The 13,567-nt window shown below is 37.9% G+C and overlaps 1 protein-coding gene across 2 annotated transcripts in view; it reads left to right on the forward strand.

Annotated features, from left to right (window-relative positions):
* Window positions 1-13,567, forward strand: part of MAST2 (microtubule associated serine/threonine kinase 2) — a 188,646-nt gene that overhangs the window by 14,404 nt on the left and 160,675 nt on the right. For both annotated transcript variants that reach the window (XM_082287513.1, XM_082287514.1), the window contains exons 2-3: window positions 6,452-6,599; window positions 9,872-10,014. In XM_082287513.1, coding sequence (XP_082143639.1) covers window positions 6,452-6,599; window positions 9,872-10,014 — 291 coding nt within the window. The remainder of the gene's footprint in view (window positions 1-6,451; window positions 6,600-9,871; window positions 10,015-13,567) is intronic.

Genomic DNA, 13,567 nt, shown 5'->3' on the forward strand with positions numbered 1-13,567 from the left:
TTTGTGTTTTCATGTAAGGACCAAACATTCAAGCTGATACAATTTAATCATCAATTACCTTCTCTTCTAGACTGTGGTTCCATTAGGAATAAAATGTTTCTGCATCTCAGTGGTCCCCAGAATGGGGCTAATAATTTACACAGTTGTAAATATTCACCTTTTCTTTTTAACAAGCTTTTTCATGTGATCCTGCAGCTGGGACACTTCACAACAAAGTTAACAGCACTAACTTTCCTGATGAAACATTAAATCTTCTAATTTGTTAGTTCTAATCAAACATGCCCTGTAGTTGTTTCCTGAAGAGTTAACAAGAAAAAAAATCTCATTGGAAGAAGAAGATAAGGAGAGTGTATCTGGTAGTATAGGCTTCTGATACTGGGTCTTTCAGGGAACATTCCTTTTTTTTCTTGTTTGTTTGGCTTTAACTGTGGAATTTTTTTTTAATATAGAAAGTTTTGAGTTTGTAACTTTTCTGTCATCTGTGTTTTAACTGCAGATGAGTGTACAGAGGAAGCTGTAGGTATTCAGAATGGTAAATGTGTGCATGATGTGTTGAAAACGTCACTGTGGCAAATAACACTTCGCTTTGCAGTCATTTTGAAAACTTAATATTGACACTAAATTAAGTTTATGTATTTATTGTTGTAGAAATGTTGGAATTTATTGCAAAGTTCTTTAAATAAATCTACTACAGAGAAAAACAGTGAAGGACTCTCTCCCATCTTTAAAATACTGACACTTTTATATGATGTAATGCATTCTGTAAAGCTTTTCTCTGTTGTTGATGTCGTAGACCAATATATTATAGCTCCTAAGAGGCTGTGTTGATTTACTATAATTTTCCTTGATTCTGCTGTCTCTGACATTTTTCAGGGTGCTGCTGGCAAGTACATGAGTTAAGCACACACAGTTAAAAAGAGATTTAGTTGCAAATTCTTATTTAGCCTACAATTTTGGTCACATGTGGGCTCACCCCAGCTTCCTGGTAAACTCCTGGCCCTCTCCTCTCAATGTGTAATGTCCAGACTAGAAAGTTAAGGCAAATTTCAGTGCTAAATACTAAAGCATAAATACTATGATTCCATTGCACTAATTGCTACTTATATACATAGATATTTGGTTTATGATCTGTTCTCTAGGCTTTAATTTTCAGTGTATTTTAGAGTATATTAGAGCAGGCCTAATGACAGGATCACATTTATCTTTCATTAAGGGTATGCACACAGATTATATAAAGTGATGAGGAAAGGCTGAGAAGAAAAAGAATGCTTCTCAGATATGCACACAGCCCTGACACAACAGGCTTTTATCTTTTAAAGGACAAACAGTACTGTGCTAAAAAATAGAAAGTGCAGCTTTCAATGTTGACTATTTTTGGTGCTTTCAAAAAATTCAGAAAGTATCAAGTTACCCTCAAGCTACATTGCTCATTGGTTATCTTCCAATAAGATATAGGATGGGCTAATAACAGTGAATTCTTGGCCAGTTTATTGTAGTTAAATTGTCATTCTTCCTTCCAACAGTTTGCTAGGATTCACTTCCAGATGACCTAAGGTTGTTATGCTCATTAGGCTTCATAAAAAAGGTTTCTCATTTTTCTTATTAATGGATTTCCTGTTCATAGAAAACTTTTGTGTAGATTCCCCACCCCCAGCTAACAGTTTAGCATGTTTTGACCTGCAGACTTGAATGTTTGTCAGTCACAACTGAGTGCTTTTGCTTGTTGTAGAGATTGTGAGGCAGTTTGTGTTTGATTTTATAACACAGTTACATGTAGGGAAGTGCCCTTTGCATGATCTGTTACATCCTAAATGTAGGCCATAAAAACAGGGCTTAAGAAGTTTTATCCCAGCTTTGGTCTGATGCTGATGTGTCAGTCTCATTGACTGTGTGATGCTTCACCTGGCTGTCCAAGGAAAACATGAATCCACATTTGCAGTATTCACCTGCCTTTTGTAGATTAAAGACCTGTGCTGTGCTGCTCTCTTGCAGCACTATTAAATGAACAATGGGGAAACAAAAGAGCTGAAAATCCTTGCAGTGGTTTACTTGCTTGTTCTTTTATTTCCTGCTTTAATTGCTTGGAACTTTTCCTGTGCAATGGAATGGAGAGGATGACTGAGAAAGTTCCTTGTAGCTGTATTCTGAAATCACCAGATCAGGATTTTAACGGGATATTAGTGTGATCAGGCAAATTGAGAAGCACATTTAGCTTCTTGTCTTTTATCTGCAGCTCCCGTCACAATCTAGCTGAGTGTGATAACCCTGATGTGAGATTTCAGGCAAGAGGAACAGACTTGTGTGTTATTCCAGTATCAGAACTGTTTTAATGCTTTTTCTGTGCAAGTGTGGTAAGTGACTGAGCTGCGAAATGCAGAGCCTCTTGATAGTCAAGAAAAGCTTTGGCCATTCTTCTTCATATCCTGCTATTTCAAGTTACGTGAGCAAACTTTTGTGTACTTTTGTAGGGACTGACATCAATAATCTTTGCCTAGCAAATCAAGATTATGTGACGCTTTCATCTTGAGCCCTAAGCTTTGCAGGAATCAGCTGGCTGTTTGAACCTGATTTTTAGCTTGTGGCAAAAGCCACAAGCCCAAAGTAAATTAAGTTCCTTATCACATTTGAAAAGAAATGAATGGAGAGAGGTTCACAGTTCTTTTCACATGGTGTGAGCAAAGTGTTAAGTGCTTACTAATGCTTTCATCTCTAGAGTTGTAAAAATTTTTTCTTTTGAAAAGTGGAAGCGGAGTCCTTGAAATTATGGCAGTTTGTTCTATGTAATATATTCTTCAACCACTTGCTCTGATAGATTAATTTAGTAGTTTGAAAGCATGTAAGCAAAATTTTGCTCTATTGCTGCAAAGAGTTTCTTTATTCATTAATTTGGAATGTTGTGTAAGATTTTTGTGTTCTTTGTATGCATTGCTTTGGGACAAGGACAGGGAAAGATCTCTTCCTCTAGGTTTTTTTCGTTCCTTGTTTAAGAGTGGTAATGTAATCTACTGGTATTTCCATTCAGTTCATCTGTGATCTGCAGTATCAAAGCAGGGTTTTGATGGATGAGTGAAGTAAATTGCAGTCTTATGAAAGACAGCTCTATTGTTGTCAAGCTAAAACTTTCCCTCTTCATTGTTTGCTGACACAATATGGGCACAGCTTTTAGAAAATGAAATTTTAAACTGGCTGTGTTGCACTTAGCAGTTTTTAAAACATAGTAGGCTGTCTCAGAACAGTGCACTTTTTTTTTCTTTTACTCTTTTAATACCTGTTTTAAAAGTTAAACAGTACATAAACCTGCAGAATGTGATTGGAGACCCTTTCTTCCAGACATTTAACACCTATGTAGTCTTCTGAATATTGCCCAAGGGTTTAATGTGCTTAACAAAAAAAGGGCTCATGAAGATTTTTCTATATGTAGTATGTACCAAATCTATCTTGTCTAGAAGACAGCTTGGATTCTTTGGTGAGTGTGGGAAGCTGTTTTTACCTTTCTACTATTCCTTTCTTATCTCTGTGGTAGAAGTCCTGGTGGAAAGCTGAACCTGGGGACAGCTGTCATATGGAATGGCTTTTTGAGAAGTAGCTTATGCCATTGGGCTGACCTCAAAGGTGTGTGTAGGCAGGTGTTGTAGCAGATCAGATACTGTGGTAGGAGTAGGTTTGCCCTTCATCTGGAGAACTTTTGATTTAGATATTATCAGATCTACAAGACTTGTGTACTGTAACTCAAGAAGACACATTAAGAATTTGTAATTATTTTTGCCAATAAAAGGAGACTGTGCATAGAGGGAAAAGGGGAGGGGTAGGGAAGTGGGCAGATTCTTTGCCTGGTAGGGGTATGTGAATATTTATATATTGTGTGGAGAGAGGTGTGAAATACAGGAATTGCTTGTAACATGACTTAGAGTACTTTTGTTTCTGACTTGCCTTTCTTTACCTGGTGTCCTAAGTGAATGAATGTTCTTATTTGGTTGCAGTTCACTGAGAAGGACTGCTGAGAGGTGTATATGTGTGTGTTTGTGTGTGTGTTGAAGGGGAAGTGAATATACACCTGCAGGGGAAAAACCAAAACAGCAAAACAAATGAAACCTCCAAAACACCAACAAACACCCCCAAAACTTTGAACAAAGAAGTCCCAGTCAGAACACTTCCCTTCAAGTTAGTCTTTGACATTGTAATTTTAACTGCTGATGATGTGCACGGGGCCTTTCAACACATGACTAGTTTCAGGGAAGTAGCTGCATACTGAAGGATGCTGGGAACATTTGGAATTGAAACATAAAGGAGTGTGAGAGGGTAGGCTGGATGACGTTCTTAAGTCATTTGTTTGTAACCTGGAGTGCCCATGTTCGTGAGTTCTTTTCTTTTTTTGAGGTGTGGTAATTTCAGACTGTCACGGGTGGTAAATGTGCCAGATTTCAGACATTATAGGTATTTAGGACAGGCCTTAATAAAAGTGTGTGCATGTTTCTGTGTGTCTACTTACAGTCATATACACGGTTGTAACCATGTTCTGCCATCCTGAACAGAAGCAGCAAAGACTCTCTGCCATTGGCCTCTGCAGCTTTTAGAGTCCCCTGTGCTGGGGGACTGCTAATGCTGCAATTTAATATTATTTAGCTTACTCCCAAGTACAAAGAGAAGGACAGGTAGATGCCTTTTCAGCTCTCCAAATGACAGAAAAGCAGAAGTGTAGGCTGCTGGAAATAAAGTACCTTTGTGGGGAAGGTCAGAGACAAATGAAAATGTGATGCTCTTTGCCCAAAGATGTGTATGAGGAACCATAAGGTTAAAGAGTTTTTCAGCTCGAGCAGTTTTCTCTACCCCAGGTCACTTGTTTTTGATCCTCTCCCCACTCTTGCACCAACACAACTGTTTGCAGCTGTGTGGTGAACTGGGCAAGTGAACTGACCTGCTTTGGTACCCAGGTGTCTCTCGTGATCTGGTTTAGACACTGGCGACTGAAAGTCTGACCAGAACCAGAGAAGAAAATGTATCCAGAGCAGCCTGGGAAAGGTGCACTGCTGAAGCTGATGTGGAGCAAAGCATTGCTGTCCCTCAAACAATAACAATGTTATTCAGTATTATGAGGTGCCAAAAGATTTCATGATTAGAAGGAGATGGGGTCTAAGAAAGGTTGAGAATGAGTGACTCAGAGCTAAATGAGAATTCTATTTCAAATCCCAAATCAGTTTTTTTTCCTGTGTAAAACCACTTTATTCATCTCCTTCCCCTCCCCTCCCTTCCCCTTGAGGTTTTTAAAGTGTGTAGTCCTGGTCTGGATTTGACAGTTTGAGGCATAACACTGTAGACTGAATAGATTTGAATTAATGACTTTAGAAATAGATTTTGACTAGAATCTGCAAGTTTTAATTAAAAACCATAACTAGTAAACTAGTTTTTGATTGAAACATAATTCAAAACTATGTTAAATTGTGTGGTAATGTATCGTGCAGGGAAAGTTTATTTTCTGCCTCAGATGAGATTTTTATGAGGATAAGCATGGCTTGAAGTGCTGTATAGGCACTTGAGAGGCATTTGAAATCAAATGGAGGAGTCCATTAAAACAAGTGGAATGTTTCACACTGCAGAGAAGGGAGAACTTGAGCAGTTCATCTCTATGGGCTATAATGGAAAGTGTCACATCTTCAAATCTGTGTCTGATAGCAAAGCTCATTGTTCTTCTTTGGGTGTGGAATGAGAGTTTGACACCTCCAGAACAATGAAAAGCACGAGGAAAGCACTGTGGCTGTGCTTGACACTGCTCTGCCTATGCTATTTTGACTGAAATTTTGCTGTATGCTGTGAAAGGAATTCACATGTGTGGGAGTGTTTCTGACATACATGTCTAATTTTGTTTGTAGTAATAACAAAGACATGACACAAAGGCTGATTGTTATCCTAATTATTATTTAGTTGTGCATATGGTCTTTGTAGAGCTGTAACTTATAATAGGAGTTTTGGGTTGCAATAGACATTGCAACAGTTTCTTTATAGGTATATTACTCACAGACTGGATGGAATAAAGATTGAAGAAGACTGGAGAAAGTGCTTGTGCTTTAGCAGGAAATAGCTTTAATCAAAGCTGAGCCTGTTTTTTCAGTACCCTTTTCTCCTACATACTGTAAGAGAAAAAAGCTGCTGTAGCATATTTGCATTTTTCTGACTATTATTAATGGTATTTCGTACAGCAGTGGTGTTCAAGGACCATAGTTGACTGGGACCTTGTGATGTGCTTTCTGTGCAGCTATGGGGCACCAAAGAGGGGGATCTACAATGTTAAGTGGTGTTGTTTTGGTTCTTTTTTTGTGGGGGAAGTGGGGTGAGTGGTGGGGGCTGTTTCTTTGCGGTTTTTTGAGCGGTCTCCTTTATGCTTTGGAGATTGCGTGTTTCAAACGAGGATACTTGGCTGTCATTAACAAACTTCCACTTGTTTTTCTTTCTCCAGGAGATGATAACAGAGTCCACTCCGCTGCGTTGCAGGAAACTCAGCAATCCTGACATCTTTTCATCTGCTGGGAAAACCAAGCTCCACCGTCAGCTAAGTCAAGATGACTGCAAGCTACGAAGAGGTAGCTTGGCAAGTTCTTTGTCAGGTATGCCATTTTGTAAAGATAATATGACACTTCAGGAGTATTAAAGATGCAGCATTGTTGGCATAACAGTTATAAAAAACACTGGTAAGTCACTGGTAAGGTGACTTCTTGTTGGCAGGGCATGCAAAATGTTATGTAAAAGAAAGGTGCAAAAAGAGATATTAGTAGAGAAGAGTGAAAAAGCCTGGATTAAGAGGGGAATTTTGTATATTGTCCAGAATGGAAAGTTAGAAGCTAAGATTTAATATGTAAAGTTAAAAAAATGGAATGGTGGAACTTTAGGTGGCACATTGATGCATTCTTGCCCCTTCCAACATCATCATTGAATGTAAGGTTGCCCACTTTGCCCTGTTGTTTCGTACTGGGAAGCTGACTTTTTATATCATGTTTGAATTCCTGTTTAGTTTCTTTTTGTCTTCAAAAGAGCTGTAGGCAATTGTGATTCAAAGTAAAAATCTTGCTTACTAACTTGATGGTTTTTTCAGTTTGTGTAAAATTTGTTTTTTCTTGTGAAAACAATATTCAACCCTGTAATAGAATTCAGTTTGTCAGCTGTAGCACCATGGAGCGAGCATAGGCAAGTAATTAACCAAAATTGAACCAAGTTCAGTAGTTTTCTTTTTTTTCAAAGACTTTGCTAGTGGGCTAGGGGATGGTTTCACAACTGTTCAAAGCTGATATCAAAGTCTGTGGTGCTGGAATAGAGCACAGAGAGCTGCATGATCAGTCTAGAATGAAAGAGCTGATATGCCTGGATGCCACTGTTATTCTGTAGAGTTAAGTTGCAGCCCATTTCCTCCCAAATTAGGCTGTTTGCCTATTTGCATGTTAGTGCAAGAACTAGAAGAGTTCAAAATTCTCAGGTGGGAGGGAAAGAGGAAGAAGGTGAAACCACCTTTTTGGCATCAGCATGGGCTTGATTTACATGATTGCGAAAATACATCCAGTCCCAGTCCCTCATGTTTTATCAGAGAAAGATAAATATTTTCATGTTTGAAGTGTTAGGTGTAATAGAATTAAATAAGCAGTAAAGTATGTATGTTTTATTTTGGCTTGGCCTTGGCTTAGTGTTTTATTTGTAGTAAGTGGATAGTTTCTGAAAAATGGAAACATTCATAGTGTTTTGTATGCATGTAAGTTTGTTCCCCAAGGCAGGTTAATCACTAGAGGAGAACAGAAGTTTATGAACTACACAGCTCGTGACTGACTGGGATGGCCTAAGTTCGTACTGTAGCTTTTTTTTCCCTTGAGTAGAAGAAAGCAAAATAAATAGGAAGAAGCAGGGAAAAGGGAAGGTCTGTTCTCTTTAAAGAATAATTTAGTGTTTGGAGATTGTAATTTCAGAACAGAGAATTCTATATTCTCCAGAACCTGTTGATTCATCTTAATGACTTTTCAATCTACTATACCTGATTCAGGAAGGGGTAAAGAGCCCCAACAAGATCAGTCTGACCCAACTGGATAAAGAAAATGTACATGTTTAGATGTATATTTTCAGCGTGGGTGTTTGGAATGTGTGTAGAACTTGAGGCATGACAGGGAAAGGCTTTAGCCTAAAGTTCTGTCCTTAAAATGATTCCACCTAATTTTTGCAACAGAACTGAGTAAGTTTGAAGAGCGTAGGTGACTGTGCATACAAACTGGTTGGCTGAGATTTGACTCCTGATGGAATTCTGCCCTTCTGGATTCAGGTTTTGTGGAACTAAAAGGAGATATTGATAACTATATCCAATAGAGACTTAAATGAAGTTATTCTTGCTCTCGAGCGTGGATAAATACATACATAAATATGGCCATGTACATTTCTGTAGTTTTAGGTCTCTGCAGACCTAAAATGAGTTATTGTATTTATACATTATCTTGAAAATGATCAAGCCATGAAAATCATGTCCACAGCTGTAAGCAGCTTTAGTGGGACTGGGAAGAGGGTATTGATATGTTGTGTCTCTGTTTGCTAGAGTAAGTTGAGCCTGCTCATCTCTCATACACTTTGACTCATTCTGTTGGTGTGTACCTGGCCCATTGCTTGTAACTGCCACAGAAAATTAATGTAACCAAGTTAAAAAAGAAGAAAAAAAAAGACACCACTTCCACTCCCTGCCCTCCCCCCAGCATCATGGCTGGTCACATTATGTGACAGTCTTCCAAAGACTGCAGCTGCTTTTATGGAATGAATGTAATAATTCACATCTAGTTCTCAGGTGAAGTTGAATTTGTAAATAGCTTTCTGCCTCTGAGAGAACAAGTCTTTTTCTATGGCATAGATGTGATTAATGGTGTAGACTTCCTGCTACGTACTGCCATAAATGTCTCAGTCCCCCTGTGATTCCTGAGCATGTAATAATCCATTGAATGCAAGAATCTTTACTATGCTTGGAAGGGGTGTGTTATTTAGTCCCACAGTCCTAATTTTAAGGAAAAGAGGTATTATCCACTCTGATTTTGCAATGGTGAAATTGAAGTACAGGGCTTGACTGACCAAACTTACAGAGTAGGTCATCTGGAAGCTAATAACTGAACCCAGATTCACAGACTTCTTCACTTACGAGTTTTTAACCACAGAAATAGCTTTCTTCTCTTTTTTCTTTGTGAATGACATTGTACATAAAAGGAAGCTGTCAAGCTCCATGGAGTCAAAATATGACCTACTTTGACTTTGCTTCTTTCTCATTGCGGATATTTACTTCTTGACATTTTTCAAAAAGGAGTTTTGCATTGGCTAGAAAATACATATTGAGCAAAAAAACATCCATCCATGGTTCAAAGCAAGACAATATTTAAACATACACTATGTTATGTTAGAGCTGCATGAAATGTAGTGCTGAATGTCCTTGTGGCAGGAGAAGGTGGGGATGTGTAGATGACTAAGCTATTTAGAGGAGACAGTATTTTACAATTAGGAATGATTTTTCCTAAGAATTTTTAAAATGATACTAAAGAGATTTTGGCTCCTTTTAAGGCAGCCAATATTGTTTCTTTTTTAAGATGTGTGGAGTATGGACAGTTATAAAGTGATAGTCTGGTTTTGCAAGGTTTTTGGATTTTCCCGTTATCTCATAATTTAAAGTAGATTTTTTGAAAATTCTTAGTTATCAAACGTAATGAATTTACTGGTAGGGTGCTCTTACAAGTTCTAACCTACCAAAATCTTGAAATGGCTTTTTTTATTAAATGCTTTTACTTCACATGCAGTATTTGTTCTCAGCTTTGTACTTTGAACTTGCAGACTTGTTTAAAAACAAGCTGATGGTATTTTGATTTTATTTTTAAAGGAAAACAGCTACTTCCCTTATCAAATAGTGTCCACAGTGGAGTGGGCCAGACGATATGGCAGCCTCCTGGAGATACCTCCAACCTGGTCCGCATGAGAAATCAGTCTCTAGGACAATCTGCTCCTTCACTTACTGCTGGTTTGGTGAGTGAGTCTGGGAATACTTGTGGTGCTTTTGTGCTATAAAAAGTGATGTGATCCTGTGCTTTAGTTTGTACCTTGTTTTCCCTGCTCCTGCTCAGTGAAAGCAGCATTTTATTCCTGTGGGACCTTTTATGGTGCAAGGCGAACTAGGAAGAGAATATGTTCATCCTGCTTTTGACAGAAAGCAGGAAAAAAGTGTCTGTTGAAGAATAATTTCTTTTTGGGGACATTTCTACTCGATGTTTCTTAAGTTCTCTGATACCTGAAAGAAATATCACTGAAAGTCTAGGACAAGTGAGCATAGGAACCCAACCATTTCAAACAAGTTTAATTGGAAAGCAGCTTTCTGAGTAGCTACCTCTGCCTGTTTTCCTAGGGAATAGCTAGGGGATGAATCTGAAAGGGATAACTGTCCAAGGAACTGAAGAACTGGAAATGACATATGCTCTTCTTCATGGTTTCTGTCAAAAGGTTTTGGTAAAGTGAAAGTATTTTTGAGGAATGTTGCATCTGTTAAATTATTGTTTTCTAAGAAGAGAATGTTCTGTATGGGGACGCACACTCAGGTGGCTACAGTCAAGTCTGAATTGCACACAAAAAGGAACATATGTTTTGTTTGTAGATGTTCCTTATTGTCTCTAAAAATCTAAAATCACTGATGTGTGAGGAGCAGAAAAATACAAAGGTAGGAAAAGAGTTATTTTTGTGCAGGCATATATGTAACAGAAATTGTTGGTAGGTTAAAAGCAAAGTTGAAATGTTTTTTTGCTGAACATCTATAGAGTTACTTGTGTAACAAGTTTTACTCAAGTGAGGAGTTCTGGTGCATGTTACTTATAGAGCTGCAAGTAACTGGGTAAATTTATGTTACATTGTAAGACTGTTTAGAAGCAATGATCCCTTAAGTAAAAGGGTGTACGTTGGATATAGCCCTGAGAATTTTTTTGGGGTTCCTAGACAGTTTGGCACCACCAGGCTATGAAAGGAATCCTAAATCTTTAAGGTTCAAAAAGCTACACATTTGTGTTACAACTCATTTTGATTTCACAATGAAGTAACTGTAGTCTTGACATTTTCAGACATGTTACTATATTGAAATTCTTCTGATTTGATTTAATTGTATTGCTTCTTAATTTGGTGCCTGTTCAGCGTTTGCCTTAAATTTATGCTCTCACCAGTGGTTCTAAATTCAATTATAACAGAAAGGGAGAATGCTCATATGAACTTGGCGTGTAAGTATTTATCTGATGGGGATTAGAAAAAGTAATATGTTAAAACACAGGCCTGTTCTCTAGAGGCAGATAAATGCCTTGAAGCTTCATAGCTTAGGCTAATGAAAATAACTGTGCTTTAAAACAAAGCATTAATTCTCAGATATTTAATTGGGAGTACTAGGTTTTTGCTTAACAGCTGTGTGCAGCTCAGGGAGCTGCAGATGTTTCCATGTTACAATTCTGCATATTACTCATATGCTGTGTTTTCAGTTTGTTATGGCAGTGTTTGTGCTGTCTATCAAATGTTCTGACATGCAACACAATGCCAAAGAGTTATTTTAAAATAATTTAAAATTCTCTGTTTCTTAAGTAAAGCAGAGAAATGAATCTCTAAATCGAGTCTTTGTCCCTCTGTGATGGTGTTTAGGTGTTGAACTATACGGTCACTTTCCTATCTCTATATTCTATGATGGGCTGTTTGTTTGTTACAGTTGCAGTTAATTAAGTCTAGACATTAAACATTTTTATATGAAGTGGGTTTCAAAAGCAGTGACTAAAGAACATCACAAGATGAACATCTAATTAAATGCAGTGAGTCCTGGGATCTTGGAGCTAGTTACATGTTTGCAGCTGTTTTAATATGCTTGTGGTATTGAAATAATTCACAAATTAGAATAGCAAAAGGTCTCTTGCCAGTATAATTAATCTCCTTTGAAGAATAGCTCTATTAAGAGATGAGTAAGTTCAGTAATGCAGAGTGTCATTTTAATATGCCAGCCTTGACTGCTAGAGCATTTAATTCTTCTATTATTTGTTATAATACAGTAGTTAGATGTCTAGAGAGAAGTGGAGTGTGATTTAGGAAAGCCAGGAAAGCTGTGTGCATTGTTTCTGCTCCCTCTTTCTGGCACTGCAGGTATCAGTAGATTTTCCTTTGCTAAATTGCTTTGTGGCATTCAGTAATGTGGTTTTTTGCTTTTTAACCACTACTAATCATACAGAGTGTTTACTGCACTTAAATTGCATTCTTTTCCTCTTTGAAAATACTTTCAGGGCAAAAAGATAAGTTAACAATAGCAAATCTACAGAAATTAGTCTTCAGCTTTTTAAACAAGACTGATAGCTAGGCTACTTATCAGCAATGACTCCAGAACTGGAAATACATAAAATTCTAACTTGCTAAAATATATAAACACAATTTATTGTTGGGCAGAATCTTTCAGCTTGTACATGTGTGATAATCTGGATTAATGTGCCTGCACAGCAGTTGCCACTAGGTCCTTGACTTGAGAAAGAAGCCAGGACAGAGTGAATGCTGAGTGCTGTCATTGTGGAATGATAGGTGTTGATCTGATCTGTGTGCCTTCTAAATATATGTGAGGATTTCAGAGGGTGACCTTCAGTTCATCATCTACCTTAAGACGAATGCTCTGATCCTATGAGATTGAATTCTGGTGGGGAATATCCTATTTAAGACTTTTAAATCCCTAAGAAAGCCAAGGAAGTAATCAGAGGAAAACACATAAAGCATCATTGTGGGCATCTCAGTGGTATTTCCAGCTGTCAAGACCCAAAAATACAGTAAAAAATACAGTAAAAATACAGTAAAAAACTGGGTGCAGAGAATATGTAGAGAATGCATGTTTAAGGGATAGAAGGGTAATTTTATGGAAAATCTCTTATGACTTAGTTTGGGGGTTTATCTGTGATCTTACCCTGTCATAAAAAGAATTAGACCTTGGACTGTGTTATTTTAAGGGAGCTCATTGAATCCTAGAATATGCTGAATTGGAAGGGACACACAAGGATCATTGAGTCCAACTCCTGGCCCTGTGCAGGACACCCCAAGAGTCACCCTATGTGCCTGAGTGTTGTCCAAACACTTCTCGAATTCAGACAGCCTTGGTGCTGTGGCCATTTCCCTGGGGAGTTTGTTCCAGTGCTCAGCCACCCTCTGGGTGAAAAACTTCTTCCTGGTATCCAACCTAAACCTCTCTTAACTCAGCTTCATCCTGTTTTCTTGAGTCCTGTCAGTGATCATGCAAAAGATCAGTAATATGGATTTCTTCTCTTACGAAGAAAGTCATAAAGACCTAAACATAAAGTTTCTAAACTTTAGAAAGAAAAAGGACCTTGTGAAGAGATGGTTGTTGTAGGAGTAGACTGGGAGTGTCTTTCTTGCAACTGTTAATTTTGACAAAACTCAGTGTGAATGAAATTGATTGCCAGAAGCAATGCCCTAAGGTGCTAATATTCCATGGCTGAGCATTTATTGGCGGGCCAGGGGTGACTTTCCCCTCATGTTCATTAAGGACAGAAGGCTTAACTAGAGCACTACA

Source organism: Coloeus monedula (assembly GCF_965178545.1).
Source record: "Coloeus monedula genome assembly, chromosome: 9".
Lineage (NCBI taxonomy): Eukaryota > Metazoa > Chordata > Aves > Passeriformes > Corvidae > Coloeus > Coloeus monedula.